The following is a 27,157-nucleotide window of genomic DNA, read 5'->3' as shown; positions in this document are numbered from 1 at the left end:
GCCCCATAAGCGCCCCGTGTGCCCGGCCCCCCTGGTTTTGGCTGTAAGGGACACGTTTTCTCTCCCTCCCCGAGCCCGATGACCTTGAAATGAGCCAAGCCCCTAATGACGGTGCTCACCCTGTACTTAAAACCTTGCTACAGCTCTTTAATGAGACAAAAATGCGCACGCGGAACTCGCTCCCGAACGCTGCCGGCCTGACTAAGCTCCGTGTTTATGCTGAAAACACCAGAAAAATGGGAGGTTCCGAGGGCAGCACCTTCACTCCTCTGAACAGTGACACCTTGAGGGCTTCGCACCGCCAGGACGAGCGCTGGTTTCAGTCGGGAGGCTGGCACCGCATCCCTCCTTTTGGGTTGGAGCAGCCGGGAGGTCGGTATCCCTCGGGAGTCTGTCACACGCGGGGAGGTTAGGCTGTAAAAGCTGTGATTTGGGGAAAAAAAAAGAGCACAATTATGCAAATACAAGGCCACAAAGTTCATAAACGAGGAAAAAACCTACCGTGACACCTGGCTGTTCACAGCTGCCTTTGGCTGTTTCTAACTGAGCCCTCTGTGCTGCTGACTTGGTTTCACGAGCTCACCTTGCCCCGCAGCACGCCGACGGACTGCAAACTGTTTACCAAAAACGTGGTTTTTTTTATTAAAATTTATATTTGCAAAGGAGAGATCGTTACACAAACGAGGTAAAACAACACACAGGGCAGAGCTTTTCGCTTTAAAAATAGCCTTCAGTTGAGCAATTGATTTGACTCCACGGCGTCTGAGAGGAGTCAGGCGAGTGTTACTCACGCGGCCGGTGCCAGGCAAGGTGGGAAGGCGCCGCTGATGCCGCCCTGACTCAGCGCAGAGCTGTCGGTGTCAGGGGGTCAGGAGTCCTCCCCGGGCCCAAGCCTTGGGGCTGCGTTGTTCTTTTCTCCGCCCTCAGACTTGCAGATGAGAGGAGATCACTACAGGGGCGGGCAGTGGGAGCCTGTTCGCCTCCTGCTCCAACCGGGGGACCCCAACCCAGAGGACCCCCTTGGCACCTCACCATAACACACGTAAAGGTTTTGTTTGGTTGTGCCAATTCACTCCCTCGGCAGTCTTTGTTCAGCACTTCTCAGCCCCACAGGAGACGTAACAGCAAGCAAATACCAGCTCTGAAAAGGTTCGGTTTCAAAAGCGGCATCCGGCAAGCACCAAGCCTATTAAACGTGAAACGCTCTGCAAGGCATGGGGCAAAGAGTTCTGCTTCCTTCTCTTTACTTTTGGAGTTTGTTTCCATGCAGGTACACATGGAGCTCTGTCTAAAATCTCATTTAGTGCCCTGTGACACTGAACCCAGCAGCCTGAGCGCCTCACGAACAGCGGCTGCGAACGCTGCCCAACCCCGTGTAACCGTAGGAAAGGCTGAGCTGAGCCTCGCAGCCGTTTCTCAGCCTCCTGGTCAAAGCCAGGAAACTAACCCGGCTGAAATAACTGTTAGCAGGCTAACAAAGAGCTGCTGCACTGCCTCCAGCTCTGAAAAATGCAGAACAAACACCACCACCAGACCCAATTCATGCTCCAAACCTCGCTAAAACGAGGGGCTGACAAACCCCTCAGGGTTGGGAGTCGCTGTGTGGCTGAAGCCCTGTAGTCCAGGCCCTTCGATGGATGAACGGATCAGGGAGGTGACAAAGCAAGCGTGGCGAGGCAGAGCTGGAGCTTCGCCTGCAGGCCCACCTGAGTGAAACCTGTGTGTGCTCCGACACGCAGCCCAGGGCAGCGCCTGCTAACCAAGGCGCGGCGTTTTCACCTCTGCCGAGTTGAAAGTGCAACCTCCTGGCCGCACACAGACAGAACACGAGGTGAACGCTCGCTTTTAACCCAATTTATATCCTAAGGGGACGTGGGTGGGATTTAAACCGCATGTAGGCTCGATGCTGGCCTGCGTGGGCTGCATTTCGTGCTCCCAGAGCAGCATCCACCACTCGCAGTGCAGAAAGAGGGCTGAAGCGCCGCTGGCACCGCGTTTCCAGCAAATGCTTTGAGCAAGAGACAGGAAATCACCCACGGCCATGCACCAGTTACAGTAACTGTACCTTGGCAGCTTCAGCACTGTGATACAACAACCAGGCTCTCCCTGTTACAAGGCAGCTAAAGGTGAGAGAGAGAAAGGTAGGGGGGGGAGGAAGCGAGGTATCAGACTTAGGCGAGGTTTTCAAACAAATATAAAAATAATTATCGTCTTTTCTACGTTTTTTTTAAACAAATCTATTGTTCTGAGGAACTAAAGCAACCAATGTTACATTCCTGCTTTATTACACACCCGGCTACCCCTCTGCACGGTGAGTCTGAAAAGGCAGCTTAGCATAAGATTAGGGGAGAAGAAAGCTGTCCGGGCTCGGCCAGCCTCCCAGGCGAGGCCATTTCACACCGACAAGAGCTCGCAGCCCTCGCTCCGGGCCCAACGGCAGCAGAGGCAGTTTTGTGTTCCAAGAAAGACGTCCCAGCATCGTATCTTTCACTGGATAATGCCATCTTGCTGCCCGGCCTGGCTGGGGTCAGCAGTCACCGAAGGGCTGGGCGTATTGCTCTGCAAAAACCGGCGGAAGTCCTTAATCATGGGGCGCAGGACCTGGATGAGGGCGCTGAGCGCGGCCTGCGTGCCTTCCATGGCCTGCGCCTGCCGCTCCTGCGCGCACGCCTGCACCTCCTGGGAGCGCCGGATCATCTGCAGCAAGTCATTCTGCTGCTCCAGGTGCTGGGCGATCTCCTTCACGTGCAAGTTGGTCACTCGCTGCTCCTGCAGGAGCTTGGCTGAGTTCAGGGCGATTCGGCTTTTCAGCTCCTGGGGTTTGGCCGACACCTCGTGCTGATGGGCCATCATCTCCAGGGGCGCCTCGGCCGTAACCGTCGCGGGGGCTTCCGTGGTGCAGTACTCCACGACGCCATCCTCCAGGCTGTGGTAGGTCGTCTCCGCAGGAACTGAGAACAAAGGACAGAAAGGGGTAAGGAGCAGCGGCAAAAGGAGTGGTTTTATCTACAGAACTATTCAATGAAGGTAACTGTAACACTGCCTGTTCGCCGAGATAACGTACAGCAAACACTGAGTGCACAAAATGAGCTATTTAAGGCTGCTCCACCCTCATCTCGGCTTCCTTCTGGGGTGTACACGCTAAAGTCCAAGGGAACAGGGCACGCTATGTCTGCCTAGACAAAATCCCGCTTCAACCTGCAGTTCAGCGGGCTCCTTCCAAGCACCATTCACCAACTGACGGAAGGGCAAAGGCCCAGAATGGCGCTTATCAACCAGCCAGCTCCTCTTTGGGGCACACCAGGGAGTCGGCCTTGGAGATATTTCTCCCTTTGCTTTTGTTCTGCGAGAAGGGGACCGCACAATTCCTGCTCTTAAGGCCGACCCCAGCCGTCAAAGCCGACTTCCAGTACACGAACACCTTGGAGCCGCTCCCCTGCAGCACTTTGGGAACGGGGCTTTTCATTATGGAGTAACTTGGGGTGGGGATGGGGAGGCTCCCCACAAGACCTCCAACAGCACCTCGTGCGGGCGCCGCACTCACTCTGCGTCAGCGTGACGGTGGCGGCCGCGGCGGTGATGGGGATCTCGCCGCCGTCCCCCGCGCCGCACTCCCCGCCGGGCAGGCTGATGATGGTGGCCTCCCCCAGCAGGTTGCAGATGCGCTGCTGCATGGGCGTGAGGATGACGGGGGCGGCCGCCGCCCCTCCCGCCGCCTCCTCGCCCTCCGCCGCGCCTCCTCCTCCTCCTCCTCCTCCTCCTCCTCCTCCTCCTTGGCCTTCGCCGCCTTGGCCTTCCATGGCGGCCCGCACCTGGGCCACCTTGCGGCGCACCTCGGTCTTGAGGTCCGACCACTTCTTCTTCACCTCGGGCAGCTCCCGGCGGCAGGTGGCCACGGCGTTGACGCGCCGCAGGATGTCGTGCCAGGCGGCGGCCTTGGCGGCCAGCGGCACGCCGGCGTTGAAGTGGTTGACCAGCAGGTGCTTGCCGCGCTCCAGCTCCTCCACGATGATCTCCACCTCGCGCTCCGAGAAGTTCATCTTGCGCTTCTTGGCCGGGGGGGCCGGCGGCGACGCCATGGCCCCGAGGGGAGCCTCGTGAAGGGGCTTCGGGGGCGCCTCGAGGGGTCGCGGCCCCCCCCGGCTGGGGAGGGGGCCCCGGGGCCCCTCAGGGCCCGGTGGAGGCCGCGCGCCCCCTTCCTGCTCCCCCCCCCCAGCCGCGGCCCTTAGCAACCGCCAACGGTACGCAATTTGCGTACCGCCGGCAGCCGGCGGGCCCCGCTCAACGGCCTCCGCCCTGCGACACTGGCGTAATGGCTTCCAGAATCAGCCCCCCCGTCCCGCCGCGCCTGGTTGGGCCGCAAGGCTGCTCGTCACCCGCGGGGTCCCGCCCCCCCGTGGGAGAGACGCGCGGCTATTGGTTGCTCGGGCTGTCCCTCAAGGAGAGGGGCGGGGAGGTCCCGCCTCCCCGCTTCCCTCATGGCATTGGGCCTGAGTGAGGCTGGGCCCGCCCCTAAATTTCCCCGCTCTAATCCTATTGGTTGTTTCCCTGCCAATCAACGCACAGCGCCCACCCCCCTCTGGAAGCTGCTGGGTGCGCGCCACGTCCGTCAAGATCAAACGGATGCCGGGCTCGCGATTTGATTGGAGCATCCGCAGCTTTTCCCCGCCTCCCTCCCGGCGTTTTAACCAATAGGCGCTCGCTCAGCCCTCCCACGCCGGCTCGCGCGCGGCGCCGCGCTCCGATTGGCCGCGAGCCGGGAGGCAGCGCGTGCCGGCCTGACGTCAGCGCGGGGAACCTCCGCCATTGGGCGGCGGCGGGGCGTCACGTGGGGGCGGCGGCGCGTGGCGCGAAGGCGGAAGCGGCCGGCGGCTGGCGGCGGCGGAAGTGCCGCCATTTGGCGGCGGGGCGGGCGGCGGGAGGATGCCGGGGGCGCGGCGCTCGCTGGCGTCCCCCGTGGTGAGCGGCGTGCTCTGCCCCTGCGGCTCCCCGCGGGCCGCCGCCGCTTCCGGCACCGCTTCCGTGACCGACGGTGCTGCTGGTGGTGGTGGTGGCGGCGGCTCCGGTCCTGGTCCCGGTGCCGGTCCCTGCGGGCGGGCGCTGTGCGAGGCCTCGGAGCAGGAGCGGCGGCTCCGGGCCCTGTTCCAGAAGCTGGACGTGAACCGCGACGGCGCCCTCTGCATCCACGACCTGGCCGTGGGGCTGGGCCGCCTCGGGCTGCACCGCACCGAGCTGGACCTGCTGGTGAGCGGGGGGCAAGGGGCACCGGGGGGAGCGGCCGGGCCCGGTTTGTGCTCGGTAATCCCGTGTCAGGTTTTTTTTTTTTCTTTTTGCCTTCAGGGGCTCAGAGCGTAGGCAGGAAGGTTTCTGGGGCCGTGCCGTTGGCACACGAACCCTACAAAGCTCCCCGCTGGGTGCTGGGCATCGGGAGCTGCCCCCTGCTGCGGGCACACAGCTCCCGGGGCTGCCTACGGGGGAGCCCCGGCCCTGGCCATAGGGACACGGCCCCGTTTTACCGTGCTCAGCGGGGTTGAGGTCCCTGTGAGTCAGGAAGGAGCTTATCGGGGCCCGTGTTATGGGTGCAGGGCCATAAAAGCGCTGCGTGTCCCGGGGTGACTCCAGGGAGGGGAAGGGCTGCAGCCGGGCTGTGACCGGCAGGGAGCTTCCGAGGCAGAGAGGAAAACTGAAACGATGGCTCCTGCTCCCTCCCTGATCCCTTCACTTGCTCTGACCGTGTGCATCCACCCTTCCTAAAGGTGCTGGCTCCCTTCTAACTGTAACCCCTTTTAGGTGTTAACGTTGCTTTCCAGTTGGCACCTTGCTGCTGCAGAGCACGATAACTCTCAGGTAGTGTGAGGATCCTGGGGGTGATTTCCTGCTGCTGCTTCTAAAATTGCCATGCTGTGGCAATTTGCTTCGGTGCTGAAACCCGATCGCCCCCCATCACACCCCATAAATCAGCCGTGCACACCCTGTGGCATGCCGGCCTGCTGCCCGTGGGGCTGGAGCCCTGGGGGCTGGCAGGAGGCAGTGCCCCAGAATGTTCTGTGCCCGTGTGCCGCTCTCAGTTCGCATTGCCTTCTCCTCCTGGGGACTTTACTCCATCCAGCCTGACACTTTCCAGGCTGGGAGGATGCACCATGAACCCAAATGCCATTCTGCTTTCCAGCAGAGCGTTTCTTTGCTTGCCACACTGCAGAACCAGCAGAGAGGGAACATTTTGTGGGGTCTGGAAGTGCCCTGCCCCAGGGGAGTGCTGCTGGTGCTGCTGCTGAAGCCCTCACCCACTGGGACTGTTCCTTGGCCCTTTGCCTCCTCTGCTTCCCCTCCTGCTCCTTAGGAAGCGGCTGGGTAGAGAAACAGAGCTGGTGGGGGTATCAGAGCCCCCCCTGCAGCAGTGTGAGAGCTCCGGGTAGGGGCTGAGCGCAGGGTTCGGAGCTCTGGGTTCCACTTGGGCATGTGAGAGCCGGCTGGAAAGCTTCCGCCCTGTGGCTTTTTTTAAAAAACTTCCTGTTTCCCAGGGAGTTCTATTAAAAGCCGTTCCTTTGCCTTCCCCAGCCGGGCTCAGGGTGACAGTGTCATGTGGGTGGCTACCGCCACGTCGCAGTCAGGGCTGTGTAAGGTTGGGATGAAAACCTCCGATGGAGCAGACGTGGTGTTGGAGATGGGTTTGAGCACAAATCACACGGGCTGCTTGTGCTCGGTAACTCGCTCAGGGCCTCGGGTACCTCTCACTTCTCCTCCCATGCAGGAGTACATTCGATAGGGGAGCTCCCTCCCCGTGCCTGAGGGACAGCAGGGGCAAACGCCAGCCCTGCGATGCCAGGTCAGTGCCAGCTGCGGGTGGCTGAGCTCTGTCAGCAGGCCAAGAGTCCTGGTGGCAGCAGCACCCGCTCTGGGCTGGCACTCAGAGCAAAGGAGCAATGTTCTGTCTCCCTCAGCCTCCCGGTTCTCACCCAGATAAAGCCCCGGGCCGTGTTCAGGAAGCTGCTGCCTTTTGTTCTGGGGTGGCCTTCGGCGGCAGGGAGAGAATTTGGACCCAGATGTCCTTTGGGGTGGAATTTGCTTATGTAAACCATGTTTTTTTTTAAGGCTGTGCTGTTATCTTTAAGCCATTTGACAAATACCGCGTGCCAGATCTGTGAGGCTTCCAGAGAAACGCTTGTTTGTGCTGGGGCCGGGAAGCAACGCGCACACCTCACTGCCCGAGCGGGCAAACTGCTGTAAAGCATTGCTCATCTCCCTGCTCATCTCCCCTGCAGGGAGCACGAACCTGCCTCGGGAGCAGTTCATGTTCTTACTGCTCTCTGACTGCCCTCCTGAAGACGTTTGTGTGGGTTTTTAGAACGGAAAATGTGTTCAATGGGAGTAGGGGTCGTGCAGCCAGCACTGTGCCTCCTGCTCTGTGTCTGGAGACGGCGTGTTGCTAAAAACTGATGGGATTTGGCCTCTCTGATATCCTTGTTTCTCCCAGCCTCACCTTTGTGCCTCGCTCTCACCTTCCCAAAGGAAGCCGCCCCAGCTCTGCCCCAGTCCTTCTGCTGCCTTTCTCTGCCTGCTGTCCCTTCTCTGCTCTCCAGGCGCTGTCCAAACTCCCCCACAAGTCCTGGTTTCAGGTGTCCTGGAGGGGCATAACCCTGCTGCTGCGGGGTTTGGTTCCCCTCAGGCTGCTCTGAGGGCTTTGCTCCGGGGGCTGGCTCCTGGGCTCCTCCAGCTGGCAGGGAACAAATGCGGTGCCCCTGCTCTGTGCACTTGGACTCTGATGGATGGACTGAGAAACGCCTTGTGTTACTGCGATTTTGTAAAGGTTAAATCTTATTTCTGATCAGTACTGTATCATCTCTCACGCCTTTATTTGATATTTCTGTTAGACTCCTTATTTCTGCAACTATTTTACTCTCCAAGACTTGACCACTCCGTATCACGCTGTGTGTAATGTCCTAAAACCCTCAGCAGCTGTATGGGGTGGAGGCAGCAGGGACTTTCTGTGCCGTGCCTTCACCTGCTTCCCTCTGGCAGCTCTCTGGAGGCAGATAACCCGAGCTTTTATTGCGCTACAGGAGTTTGATTTAAAAAAAAAAAAAAAAAAAATCAAAGCTCAGGTGGTGTTTGGTAATCCAGGCTGAAATCTCCCCCCGAGCTGTGTGCTCTCACGTCCAACACCTTCATGGTCTGTGCATCTCAGACCCTGCCGGGGTGGTTGAGGAGCTTGTGGCCAGGGCTCTGTAACCCCTCGGAGGGGCTGAGCCCCGCAGGGTCACAGGCACAGGAGTGAGGCTGTGTTACGGGCTGAGGTCCCAGCTGGTGGCCTCTCAGCCGCCTCTCCTGGCTAAGAGAACAAGTGGAGATGCCCTGAGCCGGTCTGAGAGCGGTTTCACCTCGTGGTAATGACACCTTAAATACCTCCAGAGGTTTGGGGGTGGCGTGTGTTAAATCAGCCAGGAACGGGGTGCCTGCTGCCCGCGGGGAGCGGGGCTGGTGGCTCTGCGTGCTCTGAAACGCGGTGTGAGGAGAGCCCTGCTCCCGGGTGCTGGGGAAACACAGAGTGTAGGTCAGTGCTTGTGCTGCAGATAACCCCCTGCGTCTGTGCTCAGGGCTGAGCCAGCTCCGTTTCACCCCAGGAGGTGTTGTGAAGACGTGGACGAACCCTTCAAACTCTTCACAACCCACCAGAGCGCCAGGCGTGATGCCTGAGATGAGAGAGGAGGACCGAGGCTGAGCCCTGCCAGGCGTGGAGGTGGCCCTGAGCTCCCCGTCCCGACCGCTGCCATCGCCCGGTGAGCCCCGGTGCTGCAGAGAGGTGCCCTGTGTCCCCGTGGGGCTGTGCCTGGGGGTGCTGCTCGCTCCAAATGCCTGCGGGGTCCCCGAGGTGCACTGAAACCCTGGAGCTGGTGCGAGGCAGCTGGCATGCCGAGCGGGGCTGGGGCTTTGGCCTTTCCCTGGCAGCTCTGTGCGGCGGTGTTTAATTACCCGGGCTGCCTTCCCTGGTGAGCAGCCTGAAACAGAGCCTGCTCCAAGCCAGGGCACTGCTGGTTGTCAGCTCGGGAGGGGAATAAATGGAATTACTGGGATAGGGGCAGGGAAACAAACCCAAAACTTGAGTGTACTTGGGGGTAGTCTGATTTTCCTCAAAGAACAGAAGTCAGTGACAGCTCTGGCTGCGCAGCGTTGTGTTAGCACTGCCATGAGGACTGCCCTCCTGTTTGGGAGCCCCCTGTTCATGGCTGTGCCCCCAAATGCGGGACACCAGCACGCTTCGGTGACACCCCGGAGTTTGTCAGAGCGAGGCAGAGCAGCGGTGGCATCGCTGCCAGGGGCTCCCCAGCAGCTGGAGGGGCTCGGGGCAGGGAGCTGTGCTCCAGGAGTGATTGCTGACCCCACCAGGCCCTGAGCTGCCCTGAGAGGCGCTGCCACACGGAGTTCGTGGCCCCGGAGGTGAGCAGGGGCTGGGTGACGTGGCCGCGGGGCCGTCACGGCTCAGCTGCTGCTTTCCTGCGGGGCTGTGCCCGCTGAGCCGTGGGGTGCAGGGAGAGGCCGAGTGGCCGCCTCCTGAGCGCTGAGGGCGCCCTTCTGGCCCTCCCCGGGATGGGACACGGCCGTGGTGGATCCCTGAGCTCCCCCAGCACTGTGCCTGTGCCCGGGTTCCTGCGAAGACGCCTGCCTTTCGTCCTGCTGCTGGCTGGGCTCTGCCCTACCACCCCAATATGTGAATGGGGCTGCCTGGTGCTGGGCAGCTTCGGTGCTTGAGCAGCAGTGGCCAAGACGTTGAGGTTCCTCCAGCGCGCTGCCAGAAGTGCCGTGCAGGGCTCCTCTTGGCTCCCTTTCCCCTTTCCAAGTCCGTCAAGTCTCATCTTTCCCTAATTACGTAGGGAAAGACGAGAGGTGAGCGCGAGAGCGCTGCCAGCAGCATTCCTCGGGTGTCCCTGCTCGGGGGCGTCCCGGAGCTGCGTCACCGCGGGGTCACACCAGGCCCCGGGGCAGCTCCCCTTGTGCGGGAGGCGAGGTTTGGCTGCTCCCCTTCCCTCTGCCCGGCTCTCTTTTCACCCTCCCTCCCGCATTTTTTCGGCGTGAGCTAGCTGTCTGCTGATCGGACGTGGGTTCCTGCTGGAAAAGGCTGCGTGCTCGCCCAGGAGCGGTGCAGAAGCCCTCTCAGAGCAGGCAGGGGCTGGGATTCGGCTCCTGCTCGCTGCTGCCGGCCCTGAAAAACCCCAGGGCCCGCAGGAGACGTGGCAGGTACCGGGTGTGCAGGGTGGGATCGGAGAGGATCCAAAACACCTCGGGTTTGGCACCTACCAGGAGACCTCCCTTCGCCTGCCTGCAGCACGAGGCGAGCACTGTTCTAATTAAGCAAAACACGGCATCCTCCTGCTCTCTCCCTTCTCCTTTGTCTCTGTTTGGGTTTTATCACCGCCTTCTCCTCCCCACCCCAGGGCTGCACCTCGGTGGTGCAGGACAGCGGGGTCCCCAGGAGCCCTTCCCTCCTGACAGCCTAACCCTGCCAGGGGTGAGGTAGGGAAAGGAGCTTTGGGACGGCCTCGGTTTGCAATTTCTAGAAAAAAAACATGAAGTTTTGTTCCCCTTCATGCCGGCTCAGGCCGGACCTGCTGCGTTTGTGGCATCTTCTGTGCGTGAGCGCTCAGCCTCCTGGTGCCGGGGTGGTGCTGGTGTGCGGCTCCCCGGAGGAGAGCCTTGCCTGCAGCTGTCTCATCCCGCTGTTCCTGCCTTCATTGTTCTGACCTAATAACATTCCTCGCTTGGTAAAATAAATGCTTTTTTTTTTTTTTTTTTTTTTTCCCAAATATGATTAGAAAAGTCTGTTCTCCAGGAGCTGGGGGAATTCCTCCGAGGTTTTCAGTAGCGAGGACAAAAGCCGAGGAAGAGTTGCCGAGTTCCTGCTGGAACTGCACCCCGAGCAAGTACTTTCTTGCACAGCTGACTGTTTAGAGTACATGTGCGAAGGCAGATGGGGTCCCTGCCATGCACACACCCCAACCAGCAGCTCGCCCAGCACTGGAGGAGCCGAGCAGTGGTTCCTGGTGAGGTTTGCTGGCCTGGCAGGTCCTTGCACGGAGCTGCCCGGCGCCGTGACCGCTGGCACAAGCCCAGTCCTGCTCGTGTGCCCTGCCCTCCGAGTCTCCGATCCTTCTGGTAGAGCCGTGTGCCTGCCTCCTCCCGACCCCGTCCGTGCCTGCAGTTGTTCCCCAGCGCTCTGCGTGTCCCGGCTGTGTCGGTGAGGCTGCGGGAGCGAGGTGAGCGCGGGGCTGATGGGGCTGCGGGAGCTGCCTGAAGCTCACGGCCACCAGGAGAGCTCCAGTTCGCTGCTGCTGCTTGTGGGACTGTAGCCTCAGGCTGCTAAAAGTGGATTTTGAGGGACTGTGCCCGGCTCAGAGAATCTGCTTTGCTCCTCCTTTGGCTCAGCAGCATTAAAATGCTAAAACCCCACCTCAAAGGGCTGTGATTTGGGTCCACAGAAAGCAGTGTAACTCCTGTGCTGGCAGCAGCACCACGCAGACACCTCCGTACCTGCTGCTCCTGTCCCTGCTCGTGCCCCGTGTGGCTGCCTCTCCCTTCCCTTTTTGGTTCTGCCCCGGTGTGTGCCTTGAGGTTTAAAGTTAAAACCTCTCCGTGCTGTGTGTGGGCCTTGTGATTGAGCAGCATTTTTGTCTTGTTAGGTAACCCTGAAGCGCATTTGCAGAATTCTTTGTAATGTGAGTTCTTCTGCGTGCTCGTCCCTTTTTCCATTACTCAGGTTGCTTAAAGGAATTCAGCAGCAGCAAGTCCCCTAAAATGAGATGCTTTACATTCTTCCTCTCACATCTATTTGCAGATGGGCTGCTTAAAACTTGTGGTTCGTCCAGGTTTTGGGTTGTAGTTCTGTATCTGATGCCCGTAAAGCAAAACTTTCCTCCTGTTGCCTCCAGCAAAGGTTAAAAACTGGAAATGGAGGTCGGGTGCGTGGCGAGGAGCTCGCTGAGCTGCTGTTGGGAGGCTCGGTGATGGGATGTGCAGCGTGCTGTGTTATTGGGGTATGGAAACGAGCTGTGCTTGTAGGGCAGAGCTGTAGTGCTCCGGGAGGCGAGGCACGCGGTGCCCTCCTTCTGCAGACACAGGAGGTGGGCAGGGATGGGGGCTGCCAAGGAGCTCCCTGCTACCCCAGCACAGACACGGCGTGCCCGGGGGGCTGTGCTGCAGCCCCACAGCAGCTCCAGGAGCTCCCAGGGGGATGTTTTGTGTTCTGGGCCACGCGCTGCTGGTGCTGCCTGCGCTCTGTGCCCAGCTAATCCCTCGCTCATCACGCAGAGCCCCAGCCCGTTTGCTCGGCGGTGCCGTACCCACGGCGCGTCGGAGCGTGCTGGATAAGCGGCCACCCCGTGCCAGCAGGGCGCTGGGAGCCCGCTGGCAGGAGCACAATGCGGCACCAGCAGCTGTTGCGGTGACGGATGGCGCTCGGACAGACCCCGGGGAGACGGGGGGAGCAGCTCGAGGTCCGTTCAGCCACAGCTCCGGAGTCCCATCCTCTGCCCAGCCCCAGGAGCGGGTAGGTAACCCCTGTGCCCAGCCCCGAGCTGCCCCGGGGCCGCTCTGGCCGCTCTCCCTGCCCGCCGGGCGCGCTCCCCACGGGTCCCCGCGCGCTCCCGGCCGCCTGCGCGCGCTGCCTGGCTCCGGAGCCCCGCGGCGCTGGGAGCGGCGATTGGCTGGGCGCTGCTGCAGTGGGGACGCAGCCCCGGTGCTCAGCCCTGCCGCTGGGATGCGCCTCGGCGCCTCTGAGAAGCCGGAGCCTTTCCGAAAAGCTCTTTTTTTTTTTTCTTTTTTTTTTTTTTTTTCTTTCCCCTAGCCCTCCTCCCGAGCGCGGCATCTCGGCTTTTCCGTGCAAAGCTCGGCGTCTTGGCTTCTCCGCGCCGCAGCTCCTTGCGCTTTGTCTGTTGCCACCAGATTTGTGAGGCTCTGGTACAATGAGCTGCTTGGCAGGCCAGGCACGACCGCGCTAGCAGCAATTTCCAAAGGCAGGAAGCGTCCGCAGGAGCCGGGCCCTGAGGAATCGGAGCCTGCAGAGCCGCCGGCTCGAACCTCCCGCTGGTGCCGTGCCCCTTCCCGTCCCCGGGGTGCCCGGCGGGGTGCTCAGCACCCTCGGCAGTGGGCGGCTGCGAGCCTGGGGGGCTTTCCCTGCCGGGGACGCTCGCCGCGGAGGCGATGCTGCAGAGCCTTTGGCGTTTTCTGTCTAGCTTCCTTCCCAGGGCCGTGTGCCAAGGTCCTGCAGCTGAAAAAGAGGATGAGGCCGGGAACGGCAGCCCGCTTCCAGGCCCCGGGGAGAAAGGGCCAAAGATGGTGGGGAAGCCCCAGGACAGAGGGACTGACCCCACTGAAAGGAGACCAACTATCCTACTGGTGGTTGGACCCGCAGAGCATTTTCCGAAGGTAACGGGACCTCCAGGGGCCTGCAGAGGGGTCGGCCAGGCCAGTGGGGACAGGGGGAGCGCGCAGGGACGAGCCGTGTGTGTGTGTGCTTGGGGAGGGGGCGGCAGCAGTGAGCGGGCCCGACGCGTGGGCTTGCCAGGAGGGAAAGGGGGGGGAGCAGGGGAACAGCTGCAAAGGGACGATGTAACCTTTCGGGTGTGATGCTCAAGGAGAAAAATACTTATAAAGGGAGGAGGGGGTCTGGGATCCTTGGTGGCTTGGAGGGCAGGGGGTGGTGATGCAGGTCAGTGACAGGAGGGGGACCCCAAAAGGTCCTGAAATCCTCGGGGGGTCGGTCTGGTAATTTGGCAACCCCCTGGAAACTGCAGAGAGCTGCCATGTGCTGAGTAACTGAGCATGGCCCGCAGCAGGCAGGGCTGGCCCCGGGGAGGGGGCCAAAATCTGTGGGGTCGGTGGGTGAGCGGAGGCTGTGGGGGCTGCGGGGGGCGCGTGGTTGGCGGCGGGTGAATGGCGAGGCTTTGTCTGGGGGGAGGCGAACAAAAGCGGCTCAGTTTCCTGCTGGTTTCGTACTATGAGGCTGGCTGCTGGCAGTTCGGGGTTATTTGTGAGGGGAAGGGAAGGCCGGGGGGGCATCCTGTGGGGTTTGTGACCCGGCAGAGCCCCTGGGGGAGCCGGGGCTGGCTGCGGCGCGGAGGGGAGGCGGTGGGTGGCTGGCAGGATCCAGCTGGCTCGGTGAGGAAACGGGGCTGCTGCTGCCGGGCTTCTCCCCGAAATGGGCACTGAGCGGGCTGGGGGGGGGCTGAACACCTCCTGCTGGGGCTGTGAGTGGGAGCGGGCAGGGGGTGTTCACATCCTGCCGAGCAGCAGCCACTCCCTGCCTCGGCCCCGCTGGGATATCTGCAGGGAGGAAGACTTCTGCCTTCATCCCTGCCGCCGGCAGCGAGCACCGCGCGCCTCCTCCAAATCCAGAGGCGTGTGCGCCTTGAGAAGAGGAGCGCTCCTGTGCGCAGAGGTTGGAGAAGGACAGAGGCTCAAAACAGATGAGGTTGTGATGAAAACCTGGGGAGAGCAGGGCTGCAAATCCCTCCGGTACCTGCCGAGGGAACAATGGCCCTTCAGTCAGCTGTCCGCACCTGCAGATGAGGTTTTCTCTGCAGTGGGGAGGGCGCTGACAGCGATCTCCTCTCGCCTCCGTGACCCTGAGAAGCTTGGCTTTGTAGGAACCCTAAAATTGGCTAATGCAGGAGTGCCTGGAGGATAAGGCTGCGATAACGCGGAGTTACTGCCGCTTAGGAAGGAGCTGCCCATCTGCTGCGGGGCTGGGGCTGTGTAATTTTAGCTTGTCCTCCCTGCCCAGTAAAATACGGAGCAGAGCTGTCCTCGGGAGGATTATGCAGATGGGTTTTACCTTGCTGGGCAGCCAGCTCGTGCTGCGCCCAGCCACCGCGGCTCGGCTGACGGACAGCAGCTCGCGAGGCTCGCTCGTGTTTCTGTGCTCTGATTACCTGTCTGCAGTAGGGGTGTTGTAAAAAGTCCCTTAGGGGCAGGTTGTAAATCACCGCGAGCAGCCGGTGTCATGGGAGGGGTAAAGAAAATGTGGGGGACTCCTGGCTTCTGGCCTCTGCACGGCGCTGACCTTGGGGTAAGTGTCTTCGCCGCGTGCCGCTTTGTTTCCTGAGGGTGCCTGTAGCTGCTAACAGCACACACAGCACCGTGCTGGGCTTCCATAAGGAATTTGTGCCTCCATAAATGCCTGAGGGTGCTTCCTAGCCGTGGCTCCTCGATCCTCGCGTCGGTGGCAGCTCAGCTCCTTCACCAAAGGCTTTGACACGAGGTGTAGGAGAACCTAGGCGAAAACGCCGCCCCGAAAGGCGATGAGTTGGCTCCGGGGCGTGTGCGCAGGAGAGGCACGGCCTGCCCTCCGTGTCACCGCCTGGACTTGTGACTTTGGAGCGGTGTTGTCAGCGCAGCGGGTCACCTTTCCTGCTGTCACCTCTCCCGGTGTGCTCACCCCTGTGCCACACAGCGTTTGTCTGCCTGCCCTGCCCCGGGCCTGGCCGACCGCTGCGCCGCGCTGCTCTGCGGGGTCCCTGCAATCATTAACTCCCCCCTCCGTCCGCTGTTTGTGCTCCGCGAGGACTTTCTGTACTGTACAATTAATTATCAGCTAACTTCCAGCAGGCAAAGCCCCGAGTCAGCAGGACCTCCTGCCATCCGCGGGCAGAACAGGTCTCAGAGCTCGCCCCGAGAGCTCGTTGCCTCCGCAGGATGTTAGCCGTGCGGCTGTGACGCTCGCCGCCACTTGATATTTTTAGGGACTTTTTTTTAGCCAAGTAAATTAAAAATCCAACGGCATCGTCTCTGCTCCTTGTATGGCTGCGTCTGCCCATCCTCTGGGAGGTACCTCCCGGAGCTGCTGGAGGAAGCCAGCGGGGAGGCAGATGCCTGGGGGACTACAAATGACTTGGGGAGGGTAACGCCGACGTGGCAGCACGTTGAGCTGCTAACACAACGTTTAAGCAAGGGCCAAATCCTATGAATAAACTGGAAAATGGGTTGGCGGGTTCCTTGGTGAGAAGAAAAGTGAGTGTCTGGTGGAAGGAGCCCAGAGCCCTCCGCTGCTGCCTTAATTTGTGGGGTGACAGCTGGTGGTGATGGCGAGGGTGACTTGGCAGGGCTGGCTTGCCTTGCCGCTCTCAGCCCTGCCCTTGGCTCGATGGGCTGGGGACACAGCCTGTTTTTGGGGGATGCACTGCCCGGAGATCCCACATCTCAAGCCCTGGGGCTGGGCACAGCTGTACCCACACTGCAGGGGCTCCGTGAGCTTTTGGGGGCTGCGTGGTGGCAGGGGGCAGCGAGCCCCTGCTCCTGGGGTGCAGGCAGCACAGATCTGGCAGCTCGCAGACCTGTCCGGCTGTTGGGTGCTTCCACACTTACCAGGATGTTATTTAGGTGAAATCTAAGAACTGGTAAATGCTTTTTTTTAAACTCCCTTCATCATTATAAGCAGAGCTGCCGGTATAAGCTTAGTTCGTAATCTGCCTCTCCTTCTTAGCTCGCTGTCCTGTAATTAATACCCTGCATAAATCAGCTTTCTTAGCCTCACTACCCCTCTCCTTTCCTCTGACGTAGGTGGTAAGGCTTTCTTTCCTAAAATGTGCAGATTTTGCCTTTTGTTCTAGCTGCCAACTGGCGATGGAGTTTATTAGGGAAATCTGCATCACGTCGGCATGGCAACTGAGCCGCCAAGCGCCTGGAATAGTGATGCTTGGCGGCTCGGGGGAAGGCGTGCAGGGGATCTCGAGGCTCGGTGGGCAAATTTTGGGTTCTGTTTGGTCATTCAGCACCTGGCCCTGGGCTGGCTGCTTCTGGAGGTCCCGTGTGTGAAGTTGGGGCGCTGCTTGCAGCGAGATGCAGGGTGGGCAGCCTGGGGTGCGCGGTGGCGTGCGTGTGGTGAGCTGCTGCAGCTGATCCCTAAGAGGATCGGGAGGCGCTGAGCAGATCCTGTTTTCGTGCAGAGACGTCAGCAGGGAGCAGGTTAAGCCCAGTTAGGTAACACAGCGGTGGTGTCGGGGCAGGTGAGGTGCTGGGAAGCCCTCATGGGTCACGGCTCCCCGCGGCACCCCACGGCTGCAGGGCACGAGCTGTTAAGCTTTTCAGCAAAATAAACCAACAACAAACCTTGAAATAACCCCCAGCTTAAATATCCCCACTTTGTGTCATGGACACGCCGCCCTGCAAACAGCTCCCGGCTGCCCTTGGCTTTTTCCCCAAATCTAAAGAGCAAAACACCGCCGTGGCAGTGGGAAGGGCCCCCCGAGCATCAAGCTGCGAGGAGGGGAGCGCTGCCTGGACTTTGCCCCGGCCGGGAGATCTGTTTGATGAGCAAACACAAGGAAACGGCGCTGTGCGAGCAGTGGTGCCTCGAGCACGGCCAGCACCAAGCGTCTGGGACCCTGCTCACCGGGTTTGGGTCCTCAGCGGGACAGCTCTATGGAGAGTTTCAAGATAGAAATGCAGTTTGTGTTCGTAACTCGTGCTCTGTAGTGGTGCTGGCAGTCAGTCGGTGTGTTTGGTGTGTTCACTGCGGGGCCAGGCGTTATCCCGGGCACCTGGCTGCAGGAAGCGCCCCCAAGCCTGTAATTAACACCTGCGGTAATTGCTGCCTGTGCCACGCTCCCCCTTGTCCGGCTGTGTTTGGGATGAAAGCTGGGGAAGTCACTCACCAAGTGGCAGAAACTGGGAAATGTCTTTCTGCTCGGGCCACTTTTCGTTATGGAGCACAACCGAGTGCCTCGGGGCTGAGGGAGGCCGGGCAGCTCCTGGCTGCTGTGGGAGCCGTGCTGGGAGCAGTGGGGTGCTGGAAGCCTGCCCGTGCTCCGGGAGGTTTGCTGGGCAATGCCCTTCATCGCTGCCTCCGTCAGGGTGCTGGTGTCTGGGGAAATCTCCCTGCCAAAGCCACTGCGCTCGGGCACAGCAGAGGAGCTGCTGTAACGGTGGGATTGGAGGCTTTTGCTCGAGGTGGGCATCCCAAATGCGATGTGAAAGCAACAAGTGGCTGGCACACTGCTCTCGCTGGCTTTTGGAGGAAGTAATTTGGGGAGGTGGCGTCAGTGCTGCTGGGAGAGGTGGTGATGGAGCCCGGATCCCGCAGTGCTGGGCGTGCAGGTCCCTGGTGTTACACGGCAGGGTCGGGAAGGAGCAATGGGGTGGACGGAGCAGCAGGCGAGTGCCGCGGGTGTTGGCCGAAGCCTCCTGGGCGAGAGGAGACACCCAGAACGAGTTAACCGCGGTGAGGAGTGATGCAGGGCTCTGGGCGTACTGGGAGCGGGCTGGGAGTGTACTGGGAGGCTGGTGCCGGCGGCGGAGCCTTCGTGGGAGGCTGCTGGCTGTGACGAGTGCGCCGGGGCCGCTGCCGCTTCCCTTTTAAGTAGAAGGGCAGGGCTTGAGCAGCCAGTCCCACCCGAGCCGGGGCGCTCATAGGCGCGTGGCGTGGGGCTCGCCGGCATTTCCTTCCCACCGCGCTGAGCTCAGCTCACAGGGCTCAGGGCTCGGGGCTCGCCTTCCCTTCGCTTCTCGTCCCTTCTCGCCTGTCGGAGCAGGGCAGCCGAGGCTCCGGCTCAGGACCATGCTCTGCCTCTGCCTGTACGTGCCGCTGCTGGGGCAGGAGCAGGCGGAGTTCGAGTACTTTGAGTCCAAGGGGCTGCCGGCCGAGCTCAAATCCATCTTCCGCCTCAGCCTCTTCATCCCCTCGCAGGAGTTCTCCACCTACCGCCAGTGGAAGCAGGTAGGGCCGCGGCTGGGTGCTGCCAGGGGGCTCGGACAGCCCCGAGTGGCTGCTCAAGGGGGGGAGAAGCTCGTTAGGGCCCCGCTGTAATTTTGGGGCACGGCCACGTGTGCCGGAGCAGTGCGGGTGGGCTCCTGGGTTCTTGTGCCTTAATTCCGGTAGGAGCCCCGTGCCTCTCAGGCTACTGAAACCAGTTGGTGTGACGCAATTTAAATAGTTTTTTTTTTCAAGCTGCGGCTTCCTCTGCTCTAATTAAAGGCCGCACATCCTCTTCCTTTTCCTCCTGCGTGCTGCCGGCTCTGCCCCGTATCCCTGAGCCCTGCCTGCTGCCGCAGCGGCCACGTGCTGCTGAGCGGGGAGCTTGTGCAGGAGCTCTTCTCTCCCTGCTCACGGCAGATTCGGGGACTGCCGAGCGCTCTGCTCGGCTCCATCTCACAGCCCGTGCTTCCAGCTGGCTGCTGCTGGCAGCGTTTTCACCCCCAGGCTCTCGAGAGCATGGGCAGCCGGCGGTGGGGCTGCTTTTGGGGCAGCCACCAACCCGGCTGTGGGATGCGTGGGGTCCCGAGCACGCCGCAGGGCCACGTGCTGTGTGGGTGGCTTTTCAACGCAGCCGGGGAGCGGCTCTGCCTGCCCCCATCGCTTCCCTGCCGGTACAGCAAGGGGCTGCAGGCAGCTTTTTGTTCATAGAGGACGGCGAGTTGCACAGTCCCATCTCCGTGCTGCCCCCGAATTATTCGTGGCTGCCAGCTGGCCGGGGTTAGGCTCAGGGGGAAGCCCCAGTTCAGCTGTCGGGGTGGCAGCAGCATGTGAGAGGGCTTGGGCTATCTATAGCCCGCGAGCTGGCTGCCGAGCCGGGCCTGAACTTTCCGTCAGGCATGTGATAAGTGGCAGGTTAGCGAGGCTGGGCACGCCTCAAAGGTCAGCGCGGCTGGGATGGCACTTTCTTATTTAAAGCTCCTAAATGATTAGGGGTAATCCTCACAGCATTAGGGCCGCAATGACAGGACACGGCGGGGCAAGGGGAAGGTGGAATTTTCATAGGAAAGTGTTCAGCATTGAAATTATCTTAAAATAGCAGTGAAATCAAAACTTGGCTAATGGAGACCGGTGTCCAGAGGCTGGGGAAATAGCACCAGCAGCTTAGGTTTCTCCGTTACCTCTGAAGCCTAAATATTGAACAAAATCTCAGTAAACGGGGTCAGCCTGGTGCTGGGTCGTGGTTCAGAGCCTCCTTAACAACCCGCCTGCCGCTCACAGAAGTGGTACCAGGGTTACAACCAAAATACAGGCGACGCAGTGGGCGGAATCACGCACCGCTTTGTGTCGCTCACTGACTCACGTTGGGGAGGGCTGTCAAAGGCAAGTGACTGAGCGAGAAGGGAAATGGGAACTCCCTGAGCCACATTCCTGCAGCCTGGAGATCACCTCTCCTGTCAACAAGGAGCCACGTGCCCCTAGGTAGGGCAGTTCATCTGCTCTTGCCCCATGCTGGAATGAGTTAATTCATCATTCGCCTTGTCCTAGATCTCTGACACCACCTGATCTGGATTCTAGCTTTGCCCTACTAAGAACCTTTCCTCGTTCTTTATGCTTCTCAGGGAAACTTGTACAATTAAAGCACATAGCTCCGGGGTACTGAAACCAGTTCGGAGGGGTTTTTATCTTTGGCCGTGTCCACTAGAGCTGGACAGGTTCTTTCTGGTCGGAGTCGGTTCTTGCCAGAGGTGGCTTACTTCTCTAAGTATCGTATTAGGCATGAAATTCCTTCTCCTGCTGACTTTATTATTACTGAACTTTGGTGATTTTATGCAAATCTGGTTGCCTCACACTTAATCCCCGCGGAAGCTCCTGAGCTGTCACGCAGGATGTTAATCAAGATGTTGGGCTGAGATGAGATACCTGATAGTAGCAGAGTATCCCCAGTAAAAGCATGAGGCATTCCGTTTGCGTAACTAACTTTGGAAGAGGGTTGCCTGGAAGCAGGTGACTTTTAAACGCTTCGCTCAGATTTCTTTGAGGAACTTTCATAATTCTGTCAGCTGCTTTCTGAGGGGGAAAGGCCAAAGTCATGTGGGAAATAGCATTTGGATATGGTGCAAGAAGGGGCAGATCTGAGCAAACAAAGGAGCTGACGGTTTTTGGGTTTTGTCTTCTGAACAGAAAATTGTGAAGGCTGGAGACAAGGACCTGGATGGGCAGCTGGATTTTGAGGAATTTGTTCACTATCTCCAAGACCACGAGAAGAAACTGAGACTGGTCTTCAAGAGTTTGGACAAGAAGAACGATGGTAAGTGCCTTTCTCCTGCTCACCAATAGACTGTTGCTTGCTGCAGCTGGTCACACACGTACTTGAGCTCACGGCCTTATCTTTGCAGGCCGTATCGATGCTCAGGAGATTGTACAGTCCCTTCGGGACCTGGGAGTCAAGATCTCTGAACAGCAGGCTGAGAAAATACTGAAGAGGTAAGGAGTCAGCTGGTTCTTCTGTCCTCCTGAACGTGAAATCTTCATGTTGAGAGAAGGAAACCTCTGTCTCTGTACCCCGTACATACTTTCTGGTCACGTCAGCTCCTCCCTTTTCGCCCAGTACTTTTCTTTTTGATTTTTTCAATGAATTAACACTTTAAATGCTGTAATGTGTTATGGGCAGTGACTGCTAGAACCTCTTTTCTTGCTGGCCTGTTGTGGGGAAGGGCTTGCACCTGAGCTGGTTTGCATTCCTGTCTGCCTGTCCTGCTACCCTGAGCTTGCTGCTTTGGAGAGGGGCTGTGCAGTTGCTCTTCAGAAATGCTGAGTGCGTTTTGCATGTGGCACTAACATGTTAACAACCACTTATCTGTGCTGTTTTTTTCCTCTTTCTTTCCTCTGCAACCTTCCCTCTGTCTGTTTGCCTGTGTGTCAGAATAAGGACGGGACACTTCTGGGGTCCTGTCACCTAGTAAGTATTTTCTTCCCTTCAGTTGGGAAACTAGCTGGACTTGCTTTGGTAGGAGGGGGTACAGCAACTTCCGTGGTTCAGTTAGAGGGGAAGGAGGGGAGAAGAAGGGAGAGTGCTTCTATCTCTGCAATGTTTGGTGAAGAGATTTCCTAGCTTTGTCTTGTGTCTCTTTGGAAGTCTTTCAGCAGTTGCTTTGCAAAGCTTTTTCTGGCGTAGGCCTGAGTAATCAAAGGGAAGGGGAGGAGGAATCTGTCACCCAGTGGGAGTCTGTGCTCATCTAGTGATAAATCTTTTTAGCATGGATAAAAATGGGACGATGACAATTGACTGGAACGAGTGGCGAGACTATCACCTGCTGCACCCGGTGGAGAACATTCCTGAAATCATCCTGTACTGGAAGCACTCCACGGTAAGAAAGGCTTCCCCCACAGCAGGTCTTGGTCTTTCCCCAGGTTCTCAGTCAAAGCCATGACCCCCAGGAGATGCAATCAGCAGTCTCTATCATTTTCTTTATGGTTCAGTAGCTGCCTGGAAGCCGGTTGCTTCCTGTTCTGTCCTCTTATCTTGCCACCCATCACAGGCGCTATTTCTGGAGCCTCTGGCACAGGTGATAACTACTTTCTGCAAGATGAGTGTGTTTGCTTGGCTTCTACCTCTGAGAGCTTGTACCGGTGGCCAGCTCCTGCTAGTTCAGAACTCATTAAGAGGAGGAACTGATGTGACAGGCAGCCGTGCTTCCTGGAGATATTTCAGTGTGTGTAAATAGCGTGTAACGAGATTAAACTGGCTGTGAGCTGTGAAGGTTGAAGTGAGGCTCAGCTTTTTCCCTACGCAGTTGCCCGCAGTGGATCATTTTGTTCCGTGTCCTGATCCACGGTACCTTAACGCAGACAAATGTTTAGCAATTCCCAGCTCCCCAGACAGAAGTCTTGTAAACGTAAGGTACCCTTGGACATGCTCTGGTGCTGGCAGTCCCGCTGGTCAGACACAACAGTTAATGGTTACAGATAAGCTGCTGACTCGGAGTGAGCATATTCATTGCTTCAACACTTAGCACTGATAAAGAGCAATAAAACTTTGGCAAGATTGCCAGCTGATAAAATGTTTCTCAACACCTTACATTTTTGCAGATCTTTGATGTCGGAGAGAATTTGACCGTCCCTGATGAGTTCACAGTGGAAGAGAGGCAAACGGGGATGTGGTGGAGACATCTGGTTGCAGGTGGAGGTGCAGGTGCCGTGTCCAGAACCTGTACAGCTCCCTTGGACCGCTTGAAAGTGCTCATGCAGGTATGATGGAACAATCCCAGTTTGTTTGAATAGCCAGGCTGATTCCTTTAATATTCCTGCCAAAGTGATGCTGAGGAGACGATAATAATGATCATGAACAGTACGGCACTCTGACTGGCATCAATCCTTTTGCTCCTGTATTAGCATTTTAGAAATCTTTTTGGGTTATTTGAATAATCAAAGTCATGTCAGCAAGTAATTCCTCACTGTCCAGAAGAGAGAGATTTCAGGAGGTAGATGTGAAAACTGTCAATAGTTGGAGAGCTCTGTCGCTTAGATTTTGGTGAAGCAGGTTCAAGTTGTTTTCCCACGGGAGTTGAAGTGATTGTGGGGATCCGCAGGCAGAGCTGGCATCCTGTGCAAGTGTTATGTGTTATAAAGGCATTGCAAAAACAGAATTTTTAGCTTGCACCTGCTTTTAAGCCAGCTGAGAAGTCTGTTCTGTGTAGCTGGCCCTGTTCTAGGTATGGGAGTTGTCTGTTTAACCCTTCCCCCCATTCCGAAAAGGAGATATTGATTAGATTCATTAGCTAACATTGGACTTTTCGAAAAGGAAGAGAAGCTTGCTTTTCTATTGTAGAAGTTATTTGGAAGGGATTAAAGCCTTGGCAAATCTCTGGGTAAATAAAAAAAAAGTGCCCTTTTGTCCCTGGATTACGGAAGAACGTAACGCTGTCGTAATCAGGCCTGGAGCTAATCCAAGCTCGCTTTCTCCCAGGTTCATGCCTCCCGCAGCAACAACATGTGCATTATTGGTGGTTTTACCCAAATGATCCGAGAGGGTGGACCAAGGTCACTGTGGCGGGGGAATGGCATCAACGTGCTGAAGATTGCACCGGAATCTGCCATTAAGTTCATGGCCTACGAGCAGGTGAGTAACAGAGCGTGGAGGAGTCTGGCTGCAGAGGGGTCTGTGGAAGGACAGAATGAGAAAAGAGCAGCTGGGATAGTCGGTGATCCTCAATCCTTTCTTTTTGGCTTCCGCAGATCAAGCGGTTCATCGGCACCGACCAAGAAATGCTGAGGATTCACGAGCGGCTGTTGGCTGGCTCTCTGGCTGGGGCCATTGCGCAGAGCAGCATCTACCCGATGGAGGTGAGGCCATGGGGCTGCCGGCCCAGCCCACGCAGGGTGGCGGCGAGGTGCCGAGACGAGAGCTTATCGTGGAGCTGGTGTTCTGCCCTTATCTCTGAGAACTCCTTAGTTAAGCTGGTGCCAAGTAATACTGCTCACATGATGCGTGCTCTAGTCCTGGACATCCTGCTCCCGAGAATGACATTGCGTGTTTTTCTCCTGTTGGTTCTCCTGTGGGTCTTCATGGCATTTATTCCTGTCTTCTAGGTTCTGAAAACACGGATGGCTCTAAGAAAGACGGGACAATATTCAGGCATGTTGGACTGTGCCAAAAACATCCTTTCCAAGGAAGGAATGGCTGCCTTCTACAAAGGCTACATCCCCAACATGCTAGGAATCATTCCATATGCTGGTATTGACCTGGCAGTCTATGAGGTATGGAGCCTTTAACTCTTTTGTAGGGTTGGGATACTTTAGCTTTATTACAGTCAGACCTCTCAGTCACTACAGGATTTTAAATAACTTTTCAAGGCTTTCCTAATCAGCCTTGGGGGGGGTACAGGTGGATTTTTACTCAAAATGGCCTAAATGACAATGCCGTACAAGAATCCTGCTTTCATAGTTGGCATCATGCACGATTCCTTCTTTTTTGGAGAGAATTGCAGCAGAAAATGGAAGGAGGGTTTTTTCCTCGGCCCCTAAAGTAGCAGTAGCTCAGAAACAAAACTGAGAAGCCTGGTTGAAATTGCACACATCTGCCTGGGCCTTTATGCCAGATCTTTTATATAACTTGATACTCTTGATTGCTTCTTCACTGCTAACATCTAGCTTGTTCCTTCCAGACACTAAAAAATGCCTGGTTGCAACGCTACGCTGTCAACAGTGCTGACCCTGGAGTCTTTGTTCTCTTGGCTTGTGGCACCATTTCCAGTACCTGCGGACAGCTCGCCAGTTACCCACTGGCTCTTGTGAGGACACGCATGCAGGCCCAAGGTGAGAACTTCGGGGAACTCTGTAGTAGTGTGTGAACTGCTGCCGTGGTCTCTGGGCAGGGTAAAGGTCTGCTGGTGCAAACATTGCAAAAACAGCCTTAACTAGCCCGTGCAGCTGAGCAATAGGCTATTTGCCATGCTGCAAGAGGACAGTGGACTTTGTTCTGCCCTTAGCACCTCGTGTCAAGCACCTCCAGGACAGAGCAGTTCTGTTTTGCTCACGTTAGGAACTGGGGCTAAGGGCATTGGCAGAGCAGTTTGGGAAAAAGGCTGTGATGCGTGGCACAGCCACGGCTTGCTGAGAAGTTGGGTGCTGTCCTCCCTAAAGCACCTTTGGTCTGTGAACATCCACAGGAAGCGCGTGACTCAGAATTGCTCTCTGAGACAGGGGTTATCTTAGTGTTTTAATGACGTAGGCTGCATTACTTACTGAGTCTTTTCGTGTTGCAGCTTCTGTGGAGGGTGCTCCTGAAGTGACGATGCGGGGACTGTTCAAACACATTCTGAAGACAGAGGGAGCATTTGGTCTGTACCGGGGTCTGGCCCCGAACTTTATGAAGGTGATCCCGGCCGTAAGCATCAGCTACGTGGTGTATGAAAACTTGAAGATGACTCTGGGTGTGCAGTCACGGTGACCAGGAGATGCTGAGGACTTTGAACTCTGAAATCTTGGGGTGTAATCCCAAGACGTATAGCCATCTCTCATTCTGTGAATGTGTCGACACTAAGCTGACTAAGCAAAGCTGTGAAATCTCAGATAGTTTGTGAGTCAGTAAGGGGAGGGGAGCATCTGGTGTCCTTTGCCATCTTGCTACTCAGAGCTCTACGTAAACCATCAGGTGGTCCGTTTTGTTGGGCCTTTTGGGAGACCAGGTGGTCCGTTTTGTTGGGCCTTTTGGGAGACCGGGAGCTGAACTCCTGGCACAATCCTAAGGCGTGAGTTGCTGAGGTCAAAGTAGCAAAGATTTGGGGAACAGTCTGCTTTCAGCATATGACATGTACGGAGCTGTATGCCTGCAGATGAGCACCTTCTGACTTGCTGAAAGAGCTTCTTTTTCCATTCAGTTGTTTAACTTCCTACCTGTTGTTTAAATTTGTACAAACCTTGTGTAGGAGCTGCTGCCTCACCAGGCTTGTCATTATGTTTACATATATTCCTTTGGGTAGGAGACATTCATGTTCTGCTTCCAAGACTTGACATGAAATGTAACTGAACTATACTGGTTTTGAGGGCTGGTGGGCAGTGGTTTATCCGGTCAGGCTGAATGTTACTTAGGCCAGCCTGATGAAGGATTAGGATTATTTATTTTTGATAGGTTTAAGTGTGTCTCATAAATCCACTAACAAGATGCACTTACTAACAGAAGCAGCAGACTAGAGCCTGCATGCCTGTATCCTTTGCATGCCGGGATTGGCTTGTCTTATACTCAGCAGGGGCTTGGAAAGGGGAAGGCTTGAGAGTCCTCGGTGGACCGGCACCTTGATGCATGGCTTTAGTGAATAAATGACAATACTTCACAGCTCCTGTGCAGCTGTGCTCCCAGCACGACAAGAGAGCCCCTGTGCAGCATCGCATGGACCTCTGAATTCCATTCTGCCTGGTGCCAAGGGTAGCTGATGGACCTTTCCAAACCCAGTGCCTACGCTGCTATCTATCTCTTTAGACCTCTTTGTAGATTGATGTTCAGGTTTGCATTAGCGGGATGGAGTCCCCGAGCCAGAAGGGTCTGTTGTGGGAAGGGGTGTTAGGGAGAGGGGCTGGTTGTCACTGGGAGAGGTGAGCTTTCAGTCCCGAGGACGCGCTTGCTTTTCTTTCAAAGGGTGCTTTTCATAAGGCTAAGGGAAAGAGCTGGCTTTAAAATTTCTCTGCATTATGGGCTACTTTAGTTGATAGGATCTGGCTTCTGAGGCCTGGGAGATCCTCATCCAACTTTTCATTTTGGGCAAGATGGACCAGCGTTGCATTCCACTGTTTTACTGCTTAAAGCATATTTATTTTGTATTTATTTGAACAGAGTTATGTCAGACTATTTTTATAGACTTGTTTAAATATTGTTACTGTGCTTGTATTTCTCCTGTTTTAAAAAGTTCTCTATTTGTTCTCGTACATCACACAGCTGAGTCGTGGGAAGGACACTGAAGTCACTAGCGTACCTTCCCT

General features: G+C 57.4%; 2 protein-coding genes across 3 annotated transcripts; one reads left to right on the top strand and one right to left on the bottom strand.

The window, feature by feature from the left end:
• Positions 1–545: 545 nt before the first annotated feature.
• On the bottom strand, positions 546–4,315 carry NAIF1 (nuclear apoptosis inducing factor 1). Its single transcript, XM_082775946.1, has 2 exons — positions 3,545–4,315; positions 546–2,951 (listed from the first exon to the last, which is right to left on the bottom strand). The coding sequence occupies exons 1-2, from the start codon at positions 4,077–4,079 to the stop codon at positions 2,488–2,490; spliced, it is 999 nt and encodes a 332-aa protein (XP_082632072.1). The 5' UTR covers positions 4,080–4,315; the 3' UTR covers positions 546–2,487.
• Positions 4,316–4,889: 574 nt separating this feature from the next.
• Positions 4,890–26,301, top strand: SLC25A25 (solute carrier family 25 member 25). Of its 2 annotated transcripts, none has more exons than XM_082775484.1 (11): positions 4,890–5,244; positions 20,864–20,990; positions 21,079–21,166; positions 21,939–22,050; positions 22,772–22,930; positions 23,649–23,801; positions 23,918–24,025; positions 24,272–24,439; positions 24,847–24,997; positions 25,447–25,835; positions 25,870–26,301. In XM_082775484.1, exons 1-10 carry the CDS (start codon positions 4,924–4,926, stop codon positions 25,629–25,631), a joined length of 1,572 nt encoding a protein of 523 aa, XP_082631610.1. In that variant the 5' UTR covers positions 4,890–4,923; the 3' UTR covers positions 25,632–25,835; positions 25,870–26,301. The 2 variants fall into 2 exon arrangements, with proteins under 2 accessions (XP_082631610.1, XP_082631611.1); XM_082775485.1 differs by lacking the exon at positions 4,890–5,244 and adding an exon at positions 18,403–18,703.
• Positions 26,302–27,157: the final 856 nt, after the last annotated feature.

Source organism: Aythya marila (assembly GCF_965140915.1).
Source record: "Aythya marila genome assembly, chromosome: 19".
In the NCBI taxonomy this organism is placed as follows: Eukaryota; Metazoa; Chordata; class Aves; order Anseriformes; family Anatidae; genus Aythya; species Aythya marila.
The sequence above is the reverse complement of the archived record's forward strand: the minus strand, read 5'-3'. Positions and strand labels throughout refer to the sequence as shown.

Excerpts from the sequence above, each read along its gene's own strand:
- NAIF1 (XM_082775946.1), bottom strand. The coding sequence starts at position 4,079 with ATGGCGTCGCCGCCGGCCCCCCCGGCCAAGAAGCGCAAGATGAACTTC. Across the intron at positions 2,952-3,544 it reads CACCGTCACGCTGACGCAGA|TTCCTGCGGAGACGACCTAC; the intron begins GTGAGTGCGGCG and ends CTTTGTTCTCAG.
- SLC25A25 (XM_082775484.1), top strand. The coding sequence starts at position 4,924 with ATGCCGGGGGCGCGGCGCTCGCTGGCGTCCCCCGTGGTGAGCGGCGTG. Across the intron at positions 21,167-21,938 it reads GCTGAGAAAATACTGAAGAG|CATGGATAAAAATGGGACGA; the intron begins GTAAGGAGTCAG and ends AAATCTTTTTAG. Across the intron at positions 22,931-23,648 it reads GCTTGAAAGTGCTCATGCAG|GTTCATGCCTCCCGCAGCAA; the intron begins GTATGATGGAAC and ends GCTTTCTCCCAG.